Raw genomic sequence first — 14667 nt, forward strand, 5'->3', positions numbered from 1 at the left:
TCAACAAACCCGTGTTTATTCGGGTACCTACTTTGACAAACCCTCGAGAGCTCCCTACTAATGCCTCTGATTTGCTCTACAGGTACCGATGCCATCTCCTGCAACGCCACAACGTCCCTCCAATCGTGGAGGAACTCCAAAATCGATCTCAAAACCGCTAGACATCGGAGAACCGCTGGGGGCGCACGACACGAACACGGTGCGCTCAAGGGTGCGAAAATGGCAGCAACAAGGCGGCGGAGTTGTGACGGTCGACGACCCCTACGCCGATGACGAGGAAAATGATGTGAAACCAAAACCGAAGCCTGCCAAGGTTAAGGTAGAGAAGCTGGAGAAGCTGGAGAAACCGATCAAGGACAACCCCCCGACCACAAGGAAGCGCAGTCACAGCACGCCCCGCAAACGTGTGGTGAGTGACGAGCATTGGAAGCGAACGCGAAACCGAGCCTCGACCCAGTCCTCGTCGCGCAATCTACCCACACCCAGACGCATAGCCGAATATACCACAAATGAAGGGCAGGCTAGATCTTCACGGGGGAAGCACGACGATAGCGAAGACGAAGACGAGAAAAATCGCGATCTTCCTCGATTACAGGGCAAACGAAGTACCGGGGCAGGGACCAAATCTCCTATTCGAGACACCAAGTCCGCGGGTGCACGACAGAATATCGATACCATCACCGAGAGCGACTACGAGACGGACCATCCCAGGTCCGTCGAAGCTTCAGAGCTCTCGGAAAGACTGAAGACGCGCTCGCCTCCTCCAGAGGATGCATGGGCAGCAAGCGAGGCGGATTTCTCTGAACTGTCTAGGAGACGCAAGCGCGGCCCAGCAAAGCCACCCAAAGGTGGTATATTCGCGCACATGATCGACGAGTCCAGAAAAATGTTTGGGATCCCCGAACCTGAACCACCGAGACCTACCCCTACGCCGACTACAGGCCGTGGAGCCAAAATCGAGGCATGGCTTTCTGACACACCGGATCCGTTTATGGATGAAGCCGGATCCAAGACTGATATGCCCGCTCCTCTGGATCTGAAGTCAGGCCGAGCAAGGCGATCTCAAAAACTTGCAGACGGAGACGTGCATCCTGGTACCGAGTCTGAGCCATCAACGATCAGCGAGCGCCCGAAGAGCTCCGAGTCTCGCCCAAAGAGCGCTGTGAGTAGGCACTCCAAAGGAAAGGACAGCATTTCTTCGATCGACAAAACACCAAAGGCGCAAGATCGCGAGATAACCTCAGAGTCGAAGCGAGCTAGTATAGATAGGACCTCCAAGTCGTCTGTCAAAAGCAAAGAGGACAATTATGTCGAAGACAAGCCCTATGAGGACAGTCTCGCGCCCTCGGAGTCCGATCTACAGCCATTCTCCGACGGCGGCTCTGAAGTATCGGGACATAATGCACCTGTACCACTTGGCCGTAGGAAGCCATTCCCAGCCACCGGTTACCATCGTTTATCAACGATCGCTTCTACGGACACCTTGAACACTACTGTTACGGATCGAACTGAGCACAACCCGAAGCCTGCCTCCACCGAAAAGCGTAAATCAAAGCTTGCCGAGGAAGCAGAAGAAGCAGAAAAGGATGACCACTTCGATCCAGACTCCCTACCTGTGGTATCCTCGCAACTGAAGAGACGGCTTACCACTCACAATGACCTCATGTCTGTGCTATCTGTTTCGACCTCGCGCAGAAGCACCCGGTCGAATCGGAGTATTCGCACCAACAAAAGTCGCCTGGCCCATGCGACCGTTGACGATTTGCTCTATGAGCTTTCGGGTGATGAGACGAAGTATATGCGCGAGCTAAAAACACTAGTCGGGGGTGTGATTCCGGTCCTCTTAACTTGCGTGCTATCTCGCTCTGATTCGGCCATCGCCGCAGGCCTGTTTCGGCCGTCTTTGGACCCTCAAGACGACGTGAACTTCTCAAAGCCAATCGTTAACATGGGAGTGGCGATCGAGCGCCTCAAGACCCTGCATAAGCGAATTCCGCAGGACAACGCAGATGCACTGCTTACATGGGCACAAGGCGCCCAGAGAGTCTATCGCGAGTACCTAAAAGCGTGGCGCCTTGGATTTAAAGATGTCATCGTCAACCTCGCTCCTCTGGAAGAAGGTGAAGTCACGAACGATGATGACACGAAGAGCCTGGATGAAGGCTTGGAACGAGACGAGAGCGGTGACATCGTAAACAGCGAAGGGGAAAAGGTTGATGTGGCCTACCTGTTGAAACGGCCATTGGTACGTCTGAAGTACCTGGCCAAGAGTTTCAAGGGTATCAATATGCTGGAGCCGTCCCCAAAGGCCGAAGAAACCGCTGCCGCATATCAAAGCCTGGTTATCGATGCCCGAAAACGCGTCCGAGATGAAAGAGCGAGGTTGGAAGATGACTCTGCTGCTAGTATCGACCCAACACGCACAAGAGATCCGATGACCTTGGGCGTTCTCCGCGGGATCGGCATTGATCAGACACGCCATGTCCGTGCCCGCGACTTCTTCAATCTATCATTGTATCACTCAAGTGGACAACTTGTAGATTGTCGAGCCGAGCTTTTATACCGAGACAATGCTTCCAGCAAAGGGCCTGGAGGTGATCTTTTGATTTGTGAAATCGATCATTCAGATCGTTGGCTTCTCTTCCCCCCCATGGACCTAAGATGTGTTTCAGCCCGCAAGGGAGAATCGAAACACGAGATCATACTCATGCTGCGCAGCGCTCCTGGAGATGAAACCAAGTACTGGCAAGAATTGATCTCGCTTCGCATTGACGAAGAAGAAGTTGGGTCTGAGTGGGTCTCATTGCTCGGATCTGATCCTATTCCGCCATCAATTTGTCGGAGCCAAAGCTTCATCAGCCGAGCCAAGCAAAACAAAGCTCGCAAGCCATCTGCTGTTGGGTCTCCACCTAGGCCACACCCAAATGACATTGATATCCCCATTGGCGAGAAGGCGACTGGTAAACGACGCTCGTGGACTCCCAAAGAGCACTCGTCTGAGCCAAGCACGGTCAGCTCTGTTACCGATGCCAGAAGCTCTCTGTTCTCAATCGTCACTCGGGAGACTGGTTACACCACTGGAGGATCCGAGCTGTCTGCCAAGCCCGCCCGCGCTGACCTACCTCTTCTTCCTTCTACGGCGCCCAGGAACTCGCCAACTAGCCCTGAAAAGAGTGCCACCGGGCTCAAACGATCCAAGGCAGCGAAGAGACTTTCTCGCTATGGCGACAGCCCGGCTTCAGAGACTGCTTCTCAGCATACAGTTGTATCTGATAAAGCACCCGAACACATCGGGCCTGCATTCGCCTCTCCTCAAACCCCCAGTACGCCAACGGGAGGTAGATTCTATGGCGAAACAGAGGAATCTCCAACCCGAGCATCACCCAGAGAAAAGTCACGCTCACGGATTCCTCAACCTCAGAAGACGCCTGTCAGGGAACCTGAACCGGAATCCCCTAGGGTTTCATCTGTGCCCTCGGCAATTCTCCCATTGATTCCCAAAATCCGAACCCCTAGCAGCCAAACCCACCTTTCTACTCCGACAAGCATCGGCCCTGAAGATGAGGAAGACTATCCTCCACTCGAATGCTTGCCCAAGCAAGAAATTCCAGAGACACCAACAAGAACTAGGAGGAAGAAGTCTCGAAGACGGCGAAAGGAGGATGATAGCCCTCCCCCTCCTCCTCCTCATCGCTCACCCAGTCCTGCCAATGGGAAGCGCTCAACTACTCCAGTTCTCACTTCCAGTAGTGGTGGACTCAAGCGACGTGGCTCCTCTCCCCTGAAGCACGAATATGAACCCTCTACGGCTTCAGACTACTCGGAGACCGACTCGGACGCATCAACAGTGCGCCACTACTCCTACTCATCATCTGAATACTCAAGATCCGGTGGCTATTCTGACTCAGAGGATGATTACTCCTCGGTATCTGAAGATGAAGAATATGTCACTCCCAAGCCAAGAGTACCCGCACCCGACGCGCTTACTGACGCCAGTTCTCTCTCGCCTTCTAATTCTGTGTCTCAGAGTGGCTACCGTGCTGTGCCGCTGCAGCCCGCGAAGAGTAACAAGGCAATTGCATCTGTCTTTGCTTGGTCTGATAAAGGCAACTGGGAGCCTTTGCTTCCCGACGAATGTAGCATCATCGTCAGCCCTGGCCTAATCGAGGCCTTCGCCGTGGGCTCTGAACCTGATCCAAACTCCGACTCCCAATCATCAAGACCGCTCATCTCTCTTGAATTGACACCACTCGTTCCTATTCGCCGTGGCACCGCCATCGATATCAGTATTCGCTCTCCTCCCACCGAGCGGTCCAAGATCACCTCCAGTAACAACATCATGTTCCGGTCAGGCAACCCTGATGAATGTGACACCCTATATGGCCTAATCAACCAATCGAGAATCAACAACCCAACATATATCGCACTCCAAAACGCCCGCGGTCCATTCGATGGCCGTGCCTCTACCTTTGAGCCTGCCTCGAAATCCGGTGGAGGCCTGTTTGGCTGGCCCCGCCGCAGAAAGAGCTATCGCGCATCAAGCTCCCCGCGCTCTTTAGCCGAAGGATCCGAAAGCAGTGTCGGAACCATGAGCAGCGCGTTCTCTGCCCTCAAACGCTTCGGCAACGGCAGCAAAATGTTCAACATTTCCCGCTCAACCATCGAATCCCGCAGCGGCCGTGAAGGCAGCATCCACTCCGGCTCCGGTGACTCCGGCAACGACCCATCCCCCAACTCCGGCATAGGCCGCATCGCCGCAGCAGTCAAAGGCGCCGACGGCATCGGTCTCTCAAACGCCAAGGTCCGCCTGTACGCACGTGAATCTGCCTCCAAGTGGCGCGACATGGGGGCCGCCCGCATGACCATCATGCCCGCACCACCCAAGAACCCCTCCCGACCTGGTACTGGCGTCAGCGGCCGCAGTGATAATAGTTCCCCGCAAGGTGACAACTTTGACAATTCAAACGGCACTTCACCTCCCACGTCAGGCCCTGCCTCCCCGCGCGGCGGCATCTCGGTCGAGAAGCGCATCGTCATCCGCGGCAAGACGCGTGGCGAGACTCTCCTCGACGTATGTCTAGGCGAGAATGCCTTTGAGCGCATTGCCCGCACAGGAATCGCAGTATCCATCCGCGAGGAGAATGAAGATGCCTCCATTGCGAAGAAGGGTGGCGTTGCTACTGGCTCTGGCAAGATATTTATGATTCAAATGAAGAGTGAGGCTGAGGCAGCTTATACCTTTGGGCTTGTTGGTAAGCTCAGGTATTGATGAGTGATGTGATTAGTGGATTTTGATGTTGATGTTCATGTTGGATTTGGGATCGGGTGTACGTGTGAACGAGGTATGGATATGGGGGGGAAGGGGGGGGGGTGTATTGTTGACTATTTCTCTATTTTTTCTTCTCTTCTCCTTCTACTTCATATTTTTTTTTTTGAAGATCTTCAGTCATTATTAGCTTTTTTCTTTTGTACATTTAGACTTAGCCGAATGATATCCTGGCAGTGGAATAATGCAATTGTGCCTACTTTCTCTATCTTTGCCATCTTCTGTTATATCTGTTATAGATTAACATGTCACTGTGTACAGGATTCATGACTTCAATATTCAGCCCTTCGAAGGCCTCTCGTATGCTATTACTTCACATTTAGCTCCGCATGTCATTTCTGAGGTGCTTCTATGTATGTCATTCTAAGCTTGTCTATATATACTGAAGTATAGTCCAAATACATGAACATGTATCACATATGTCATCTCAAAGGGCATTCCAGCGTTGTGAGATACAGAGCAGTCTTCTAGGTCCTCATTTCCGCCCCATTAGTCTTCTTGAAGACATACCCAATCAAGTTACACTCATCCTTCAGCATAGAAACCAACACATCGTCATCAATGGCAGCTTCAAGCTCCACATCTTCAGCCCCAGCCCCGGCATTAGAATCGGACTCGGCCGCAAGCAGAGTTGGGTCAATGTGTGCGTACTGAGCCAAAGACTGGTGCATCGTATCTTTTTTACTCCTAGTATCGCCTTCCTTCTCTTTCGTACCCTTCTTCCCCTTCCCAGTCATCTTAGCACGATAAGAGCCGTCACGGATAGACTGTTCTTGTTTCTCCATGTCGACCTCAGAAGCTTTGACAAGAGTGTGAGGTTTCGGCAGCGATTCATCCGAGTCATAATCACCATCCTCGTCATCAAAGTCAGAAGGAGGATCCGACAAATCATCAACTTCAGACCCACTCCCGTCATCAACGGTAGCAGGCGTGGCAGCCCCAGAATCGACCTGAACGCCGCGTCCACCACACCGACAACCCAACAACTCATGCGTCTGACAAGCCCTGTCCTCATCAAGCCTGAACAAATCCCTGAGCTCAGCAGCCGAGAACTGCGCACCACCATTACTCTTCTCCTGCATAACACTATCCGCAAGACCAAGCTTGGTAACCTGTCTCTGCCAGATCTTCTCCTCAAGACTGCCCTTGAGCAGAACACGGTAGATGCGACAAGGACGTTTCTGGCCGTCGCGGTGAATGCGCGCCATGGCCTGGATATCTGTTGCCGGGTTCCAGTCTACATCGAAGAGGATGAGACGGCTCGCACCGATCAGGTTGAGACCTGTTCCGCCTGCTTTTGCGGAGAGCAGGAAGGCGAAGCAGGAGGATGCTGGGAGGCGGTTGAAGTCGTCTACCAGACCTTGGCGTTTCTGAGCTGGTGTGCTTCCGTCCAGGCGGAGGTAGGGGAGGCCTAGGGAGGTGAGCAGAGTCGCGAGGAGGGAGAGAGTTGAGGTGTAGTTTGAGACGAGGACGATTTTTTCGTCTGTTTTGTTGCGCATTGTGTCGAGGAGTTGGTCAAGGACGCGGATTTTTGCGCTGGAGGAAGGTGATAGGTGGCGGTGGAGAGGTTGAGGGATAGAGGCGATGAGGGCGGTCATTGTTTCGTTAGGGGTGTTGTCGTTGTTCTTGGTAGTTAGGAGGGACGGGCTGTTGCTGAGCTTTTTGAGGATTGTTATGAGCTGCAGGGCACTTTCGGCATTGCCCATTGCGGTTTGGAAGATAGGGGAGGCGAGGACGGCTTTGTAGATGTTTGCTTGAGGGCGGGTTGGTTTGCAGAAGAGAACGTATTCGGACTTCGGGGGGAGATATTTGGCCAGAATGTCTGCTGTTCGGCGGAGCATAAATTTGGAGGTGAGTTCTCGCAGCTCCTCGCTTCTGGACTCTCCTTTTTCAATCTCCTTTCTCGTTGCTTCTGGCTGTCTGCTGCGAACGATTGGGGTTTCAAAATCCCGAATGAAGGACTTAAAAGTTCCCAGAAGCCCTGGATTAACAAGGTCGACGGCTGCAAAGAACTCTCTCAGATCATTTTGGATTGGCGTGCCGGAGAGAATGACTCTCTTCACGGCGCTGAGCGACTGGATCGCTAGACCACTCTTGTTCTGCAATGTCTTGAGCCTGTGGCCTTCGTCCGCGATGATGATATCGACTCCAGAACTATTCGCCAAAGCTTCCTGAACCGTTCTGAGCTTTTCATATCCAACAATCATGATACTATAAGACCGGCCCTTGGTGAAATCTGTAAGGCGCTTACTCTTATCATCAAAGACAAAAACTCCAATGCGCTCATTGCCGAGCCACTTACGGAACTCCTTCCGCCAGTTATTGATAAGAGTGACAGGACACACGATCAATGCCTTCTTAATAACAGGCGGGGCTTCAAAGACAGGATTCTGCTTAAGCAGAGTCCAAAGCAGGGCAATAGTCTGCAAAGTCTTTCCGAGCCCCATATCATCTGCGAGAATGGCACCTTCGCCATTAAACGACCGCATGCCCATCACACACTCATACAAGAATTTCACGCCCTCACGCTGATGCGGCCGCAAGTTCTTGGTCAAGAGAGGATCGACAACAACATCCACAACCTGCCTCCCCTTCGGCACAGACTTCGGCCGTGGCATAACCAACGCACCGACCGCCTTGGGGTCATGACGCGGAATGACCTTCCCCGCAGCCTTGGGAACAACCGTATTCACAAGCAGCGGCGCCTTGTAAGCGGCAAACGCCGCCGGTGCATTTCCAGGGTTCGCATTTGGGTTGGTAACCAGAGCCAGCGAGCGCTTGAGGGACTGTGTCCGCTCAGCAGCCGTGGGTTTGCGTACTTCGCCCTTCTTTCGAGCGGGGAGGGCTTCTTTCTTCGGTGTGGGCACCGGGTCCGGCGTGGAGGTAGGTGCTGGCTTCGTGCCTTCCAGGAACTTTCGGCCGGAGAGGTATTCCTTGCGCGACATCTCAGAGTCTATTTCAACCTCTTTGCCGGATATAGACAAAGTTGTTCCCGGCTCGAGGCGGGCTTCGTGCATCTTCCGTCCCATCTCTTTCCCGGCAATGTCTCGTAGATATACGAATTCTCCGCGTGTGGAGAGGATCCCATCTCCGTCCCATGTTTTATGCTTTTTGGCGCTTGGTTTGCGCCTGTATGGGTTAGCTGTTTCGGTCTAATTTGTACTCGCCCTGTGAGGGATCAACGTTATGGAGACCTACCAAAGAACATTGAAGTATCTTTCGTCGGATGTATCATCTTTGGTCGATTCACCACCTGGTGACTGTGTCGTACTGTCTGATCCTCGATTGTTGACTTGTAGGAGTGGCTTTCGACTGACTATTGGTGTCGATTGCACATCGTTGGGTGCTGGTTCGTCCTCGAGGCGGGGCTTTTTGGTAGGACGACTGGGCTCTTCGGGAATTTCGGTAGATGATGTAGCAGGATTCCTAATTAAAGGGGACTTGAAGGGTTTGAAGACCATGGCTGTGCTGGTCTTTTTTCATTGGTAAGGATTGCGTTGGGATGAGGACGCGACACAGGCGCGGGACGCGTGATCACGTGAGTTAATATATCGGTTTTGTGGATTAAAGGACTGGGCCTTGATGGCTTGGTCTACAGAGTAAGTATTTAGCTGTTAATATTGATATAGAAATTGTACTTGGTCAAAGAAAAAGTTGATTAGCCAAATGAATATAAATTATGATTTTAGAGTAGCTATGTATAGAGTCGTAAAAAGCCCGACACAAATGTAAATGTACACAAGGTATATATAACGTTAAGTCGCATCATGAAAAAGGGCATTTGAGAGCCGCGCAGCGAAGAAAAACCTCTATCAAGCAAAATTGTATACGAAGAGCAGACCTCCCAACCTTCCCCTCCAAGGAAATTTACCGAGCATCATCGGCCAAGGCCTTGTCAGTCAACGGGACATGCTTCGGGCCCACGTAGGAGCCCTTGTGGATGAACCACCAGACGGTCACGAAGATGGACAGACCGCCAGTCATCAGACTGGCATAGTTCATTGACGCGGCATCAGTAGGTAGGGCGTAAGGGAAGCAGAAGATAATGGCGAAGGCGATGATATAAGCACAGGACAGGGAGTTGACGACGTAGCCAATCTTGTTGCTCATGAAGAAGTATCCAGGGACGAAGGACGAACGGCGGGTCAAAACGTGAGGGAAGATGGCCATGAAATAGGAAAGACTGGACAACTGCACAAAGCATCCCACAAAGGCGCTGAAGGCGGTCGTGGAGCCAAGGTAGATGCACGCCAGGACGGTGATAACGCCACAGCAGGCCAGGGTAGCGTTGAAGGGGTTCTTGAACCTGGGGCTGATTCGTCCAAGCCATCCTGCGAATGGAGTGGCGCCGTCACGAGAAATGGTCCAAAGCGTACGGCCGGCGGTGATGTAGCAGCCACAGGCAGTAACAAAGGTAGGCAGGAAAGCGACGACCAGGAGACCGAGAGCGCCACCATGGGAACCGGTGGCTTGGCGATAGATCTCAGCCAGGGGGAAGAAGGTATTCGGGTCGTTCACCGCGTCGAGGTCGTTGATGGAATAGAATATTGCGACCATGTAGCAGATACCAGTGACGAAGCCGACACCCATCTGAGCTAGGATAGCCTTGGGGATATTTCGGCTCGGCCTGTAAGTTGAAGTCAGCATTTATAACGAGGGAATGGGAAAATAATGTCACTGACTTGGGGATCTCCTCAGCCAAGTGAGATGAGCAGTCGGGGGTTCCAACGCTGTAAGCACCGTTGAGCATACCAGCCACAAAGACGAATCCTTGCTGGGTATAACCGGTTCCGTTCTCCCAAGTTGCCCACACGAGCTTGTCGGTGGCATATCCAGAACCGTTCACATGAGGCATCACAGCGCACACGACGATGGTAACGAACACACCAGCGAGAATGAAGAACATGCCGAGGTTTCCAATGTAAGGTAGGAAGCGGTTCATGAACAGCACAATGCAGCAGCAAGTCCAGGTGCAGAGGAGGAAGCTGAGAAAAACGTTCCATTGCGAGGGTGAGAAGCCGGGATGCATCAATGCATACATAGCCACAGTCTGCTGAGCCAGGATCAAAGACATTGATGCAGCGCCGAGAATCCAAGCTAGGCAGTTCCACCATCCAGCGTAGAATCCGCACACGCGACCGTACTTGCTCCCCGCAGTGATAGTTGCCCAATGGTAGACACCACTGGCTGAGGGCATACCCGATGCCAATTCGGCAATCGATGCGGCGACTAACCAATAGCAGATAGATACAGCGATGCTAAACAAGGGGTTAGCTTTGGTTTGTTAGATTGGTAGGGAGGAGCATCTACAATTCGTAGATAGTTCCTGCAAGTCCACCGTTGAGTAGAGCCACAACGACACTACCACCTTGGGCAATCCATGTGTTACCAGTGGTCACGGCCACAGCACAGATACTGATCAGGCCAAAGTTCCGCTCAAGTTCTTGGCGATGGCCTGAGGCGTTGACAAGCTCTCCATCCACTGGGCCATCATGTGTATAATCCGGTGTAGGCGTAATTTCCTTCTCAGGGACGTAGTTGGCCTCCTTCTCCGAATAAATCCCACTCCCCGACATATTTGAGCTTATGTTGGGAATATCCCTAGAACCTCACTAAAAAAAGAATGAGTAAGGGCTTTCCTGAATACACCTCCCGTGAAGAATGAAATGGGAAGAGATGAAGTTAAGAAAAAGGGATCAAAAGCAGCGTACAAGGTATATTATCACGGGCCGATCAAGTCTTCGACAATCCATGAATTCATCCCGGCCCCACCCTACCTTTCTCAATCTCCAACCAATCATCATTCACAGGGAAACATCATTCGGTGGCTAACTGGTTCATAGTGGAGTCGCCCCAGAGTTTCCATTGGGCGAAACCGGAGAGGGATGTACCCTTTGTACTCCAACGGGAAACTCTCCCAATAAAGGCTGCATTACGCTTAACCCAGAAGGGGAGCTTCAACAGAAAAGAAAATTCCATCCCTTAGTGTCCTTTCGTTATCTTTTACTTTGGCTTCATCTCTACTTCTTTCTTTTTTGGGGAGATAAGACATTTGGGGCTCTTTAGCGGGTCACCCCAGACTCTTCTTAATGTTCGGTACTCTAAATAGATGTCCACACACTCATGTTCCTCAATTGCCCAGGTGGAATGCATACATTACATAAACATAGATTTTCACGGAGTAGGCCGTACCCACATTACAATATACATATTAGAGACTATATTCTCCTAGTATGTGCTCTGTACTCCGTACCCCTATTTGAATTGAGACCATATCATTTGCAAGTGAGACAAGCCTCAAAAACAGTAGGCATAGTGCCTGCCCAGGTGGTAACCAGGGGCAAGATAAAGTGTAAATGTAAGCTAAATGTGAATCCAGGTAAATCTACGGAGTACAAAACATCCCACCTTCCTAATGATAATGTCAAGTAATATACGGAATACTTGAGGTGGACACAAACAATCTATGTTTGTCAAGCTAATGCGACCGGGGTGTGCCTCGGACAGGGTATACATAGCAATCTAGGGCTTGGCAGCTTTAAATCGGCCACTCTACCCACTTAAGACCCAGTGCCACAATATGAGAGTTCATCAATTAGAAACTACCTACTCCGTACGGTGTAATGCATATCGGAATCGAGACTCCGGATCTCTTAGCCTCAAACCAGAACGTTCTCCGGAAGTATAGTTCAGCTGAGGTGTGGAGAGCGCAGAGGCGACTTCGATTTTAGCCTCAGATCTAGTGGGCACAGTGATCTAGACTGCGTACTCTAGTCGATGGTTTTTGCCTCTAAATTAATTAAGTGCTATAGCCTAACATTCATATATTAATGAACTAATTTAGTATCCCTGCACAAGAACTTAATAAGGGCATTTGCTCCGGCTGTTAGAGTTTAGCGCAGAGAAAGAATAATTTATGACACATTACTTCCGATATATTTCGAAGCCTGTAATACCAGTTTATTCCAAAATATCTTCCAGTTACATATCCTAGTTGATGTACTCCGTACAGCATAACGACTACATAGAATTCGCCTTTGGGCGGGTCCCCCCCAAGATTACGGAGACCTCCGTACCAAGCAAAGATCCGCCCTGTTTCCAAAATTCCCTCAAGGGCCTCGGGTCAATCAGTGTCTCATGGATATGGCCCCCACTCTTCACACTTCTAGCTAGTGGCAAACTCACTGCCTGATCTGGCAGGTCATCCTATTTGAGTAAAGTCTACAGTTTATCACCTCAGCTACCGCTAACTCCGTATATAGATCCGAAATCAAAGGTCTCCAGGGCTATATTGTTGGATGTTCTACAATATAGGACTTGTATAGTAATTACTGAATTCCTCGCGAACCTTGGAATATTGGCTGATCACCTCCACAGTGGGCCTCTCCAGATAGAAAGAGCCATGTCAATCTTCGCTTAGGCGTTTTACCTTGGTGATTGGGTACTTCGTATAGTAATCTACATATGCGACGTGTTCATATAATCCTCTTGCCTAGTCAAGCAGGTAGTAGGTAACACTAGATTATGGCTATAGTTCGTATATAGTCCTAAGTAAATTTTTTTTTGGCTAACATTTGGGAGTTAAAAGACTACTAAACTATAAATCAGCAAAACTTCCAGGTCTCACAGGGATCAGAGAAAATTCCATAAGCGCGGTACCTAAAGTGGACCAGTGACAAAATTGGCAGATACAAATCAGAATGCAGCAATGAGGTCAATTTCCCAAACTAATCTCGCCCAAGGAAACACTCGCCATCAAATGCCCCCCACTACTATCCAATCGCTATTCTCTACTCTCTATCTTTGAGTGATTGGCGTTTTATTCTCTGCATCTTACCATACAGCATACTTAGAATCTATCATACTTTTGAAGGTTCTAACACGCTTCGAACCATACCCCTGTCGTGATCATCGACGTATGCAGGGCCCTATCGGAACTTGGCAACCCTATACATAGTATCTCATATCCCGGCTAGTTTCAGAAAATGTGAGTGCGCCTCTTAACTCTCGTTTCTCCCTTGGATCCCTATTAACCTCTATTCGAACAGGCCGGGGGCAATGTCTGGTTTAGGGGGTCAGTTCGCGGTGCAATTCGCCCGTGAAACATGGGCTCTGTATTCCGTCGGAGTACTGAGTGCCGTCTTGCGATTGTGAGTATCAATTGAATATCCAATATCCAAACATCCACTAAAGAGCTTTGATAGCGTTGCTCGTGTTCGGCGTTTAGGCATTCGCAATCTCCAGGTCGATGACTATCTTATGCTATTCGCAGTACTTTGGTATACGATACTATGTGTCGCTTTAAATCAAGTCGCTTCCGGTGGCGGGTCGAATCTCATGACCGAGGAGGACAAGCTGTCGTTGACGGATAAATCTATCGACGAACGAGTGCGCGGTAGCAAATGGGTCTTTGTGTCGGAACATTCCTTTATTCTTTGCGTCTGGAGTTTGAAAGCATGCATGTTGGTGATCTATGCGCGTATCACGTATGTTGAACCTCGGTTTAGAGCCTGCTCTCTTCGCTAACAGCCAACAGTGAAGGATTGAAGCAGAAGCGCTGGATCAACTATGTCGCAATTTATGTTGCGCTGGGATTTGTCGCAACCGAACTGTCTCTCTTCCTGATGTGCCGCCCATTAACAGACTACTGGGCCGTCCTACCAGCGCCAGACTACCAATGTTCGTCCTACCAGTACTACGAAATCGTCCAAGGCTGCATCTCAATCTCTGCCGATATATTCATGCTCCTTATCGCCATCCCGATGCTAGTCCAGGTCCGCGTCCCACTCAAGCAAAAGATGATCCTGATGATCCTCTTCGGCATGGGAATCTTCGTCATCGTCGCCGCCGTCCTGAACAAGGTGTACTGCCTCGTCCCGTCTCTGATCTCCTACGTCTACATGAATTGGTACTTCCGCGAGGCAACCGTCGCTATCCTGGTCACCAACCTGCCGTTAATCTGGTCACTTCTCCGCGACGTCTTCCCTGCCCTCAAGAGCTGGACCGGAGGCTCCAAGCGCGGCACCGACCGCTACAAGTCCGGGCCCTGGACCAGCAAGGGCGGCTCGAATCTGCCTCCCTATGGACCGCCCAGTCATGCCCGATCAGGAGACTTCGGCATGCAGGAATTCGAGGGCACAACAACGATTACCCCGCAAAAGGCGACTGTTTCTGATGTCAGTCTCTCGCCTAGCGAGGAGCGCGATGCGAGCAGTGACGACGGCTCCGCCCGTGCTTTGCGCATTCGTCAGGATATTACCGTTACCGTGGAGCGTGACTCGCGGCCTTCGGATTATGAGTCGAATTCTTCGCATATTACCCGTACGCGCGAGGATGTTTAA

The 14667-nt window shown here is 51.0% G+C and overlaps 3 protein-coding genes across 3 annotated transcripts; 2 read left to right on the forward strand and 1 right to left on the reverse strand.

Moving 5' to 3' along the window:
- Nucleotides 1-88: 88 nt before the first annotated feature.
- N7517_000191 (uncharacterized protein) lies at nt 89-5269 on the forward strand (the record flags this gene model as incomplete). The annotated part of the gene is made up of 1 exon (XM_056717921.1): nt 89-5269. One exon carries the CDS (start codon nt 89-91, stop codon nt 5267-5269), a length of 5181 nt encoding a protein of 1726 aa, XP_056582056.1.
- A 524-nt stretch (nt 5270-5793) lies between these two features.
- N7517_000192 (SNF2-related protein) lies at nt 5794-10902 on the reverse strand (the record flags this gene model as incomplete). The annotated part of the gene is made up of 5 exons (XM_056717922.1): nt 5794-8455; nt 8525-8752; nt 9198-9953; nt 10009-10584; nt 10637-10902. 5 exons carry the CDS (start codon nt 10900-10902, stop codon nt 5794-5796), a joined length of 4488 nt encoding a protein of 1495 aa, XP_056582057.1.
- A 2482-nt stretch (nt 10903-13384) lies between these two features.
- Nucleotides 13385-14667, forward strand: N7517_000193 (uncharacterized protein; the record flags this gene model as incomplete). The annotated part of the gene is made up of 3 exons (XM_056717923.1): nt 13385-13476; nt 13531-13812; nt 13863-14667. The coding sequence occupies 3 exons, from the start codon at nt 13385-13387 to the stop codon at nt 14665-14667; spliced, it is 1179 nt and encodes a 392-aa protein (XP_056582058.1).

This window comes from Penicillium concentricum (genome assembly GCF_028827145.1).
Source record: "Penicillium concentricum strain IBT 3081 chromosome Unknown utg000001l_segment0_segment0, whole genome shotgun sequence".
In the NCBI taxonomy this organism is placed as follows: Eukaryota; Fungi; Ascomycota; class Eurotiomycetes; order Eurotiales; family Aspergillaceae; genus Penicillium; species Penicillium concentricum.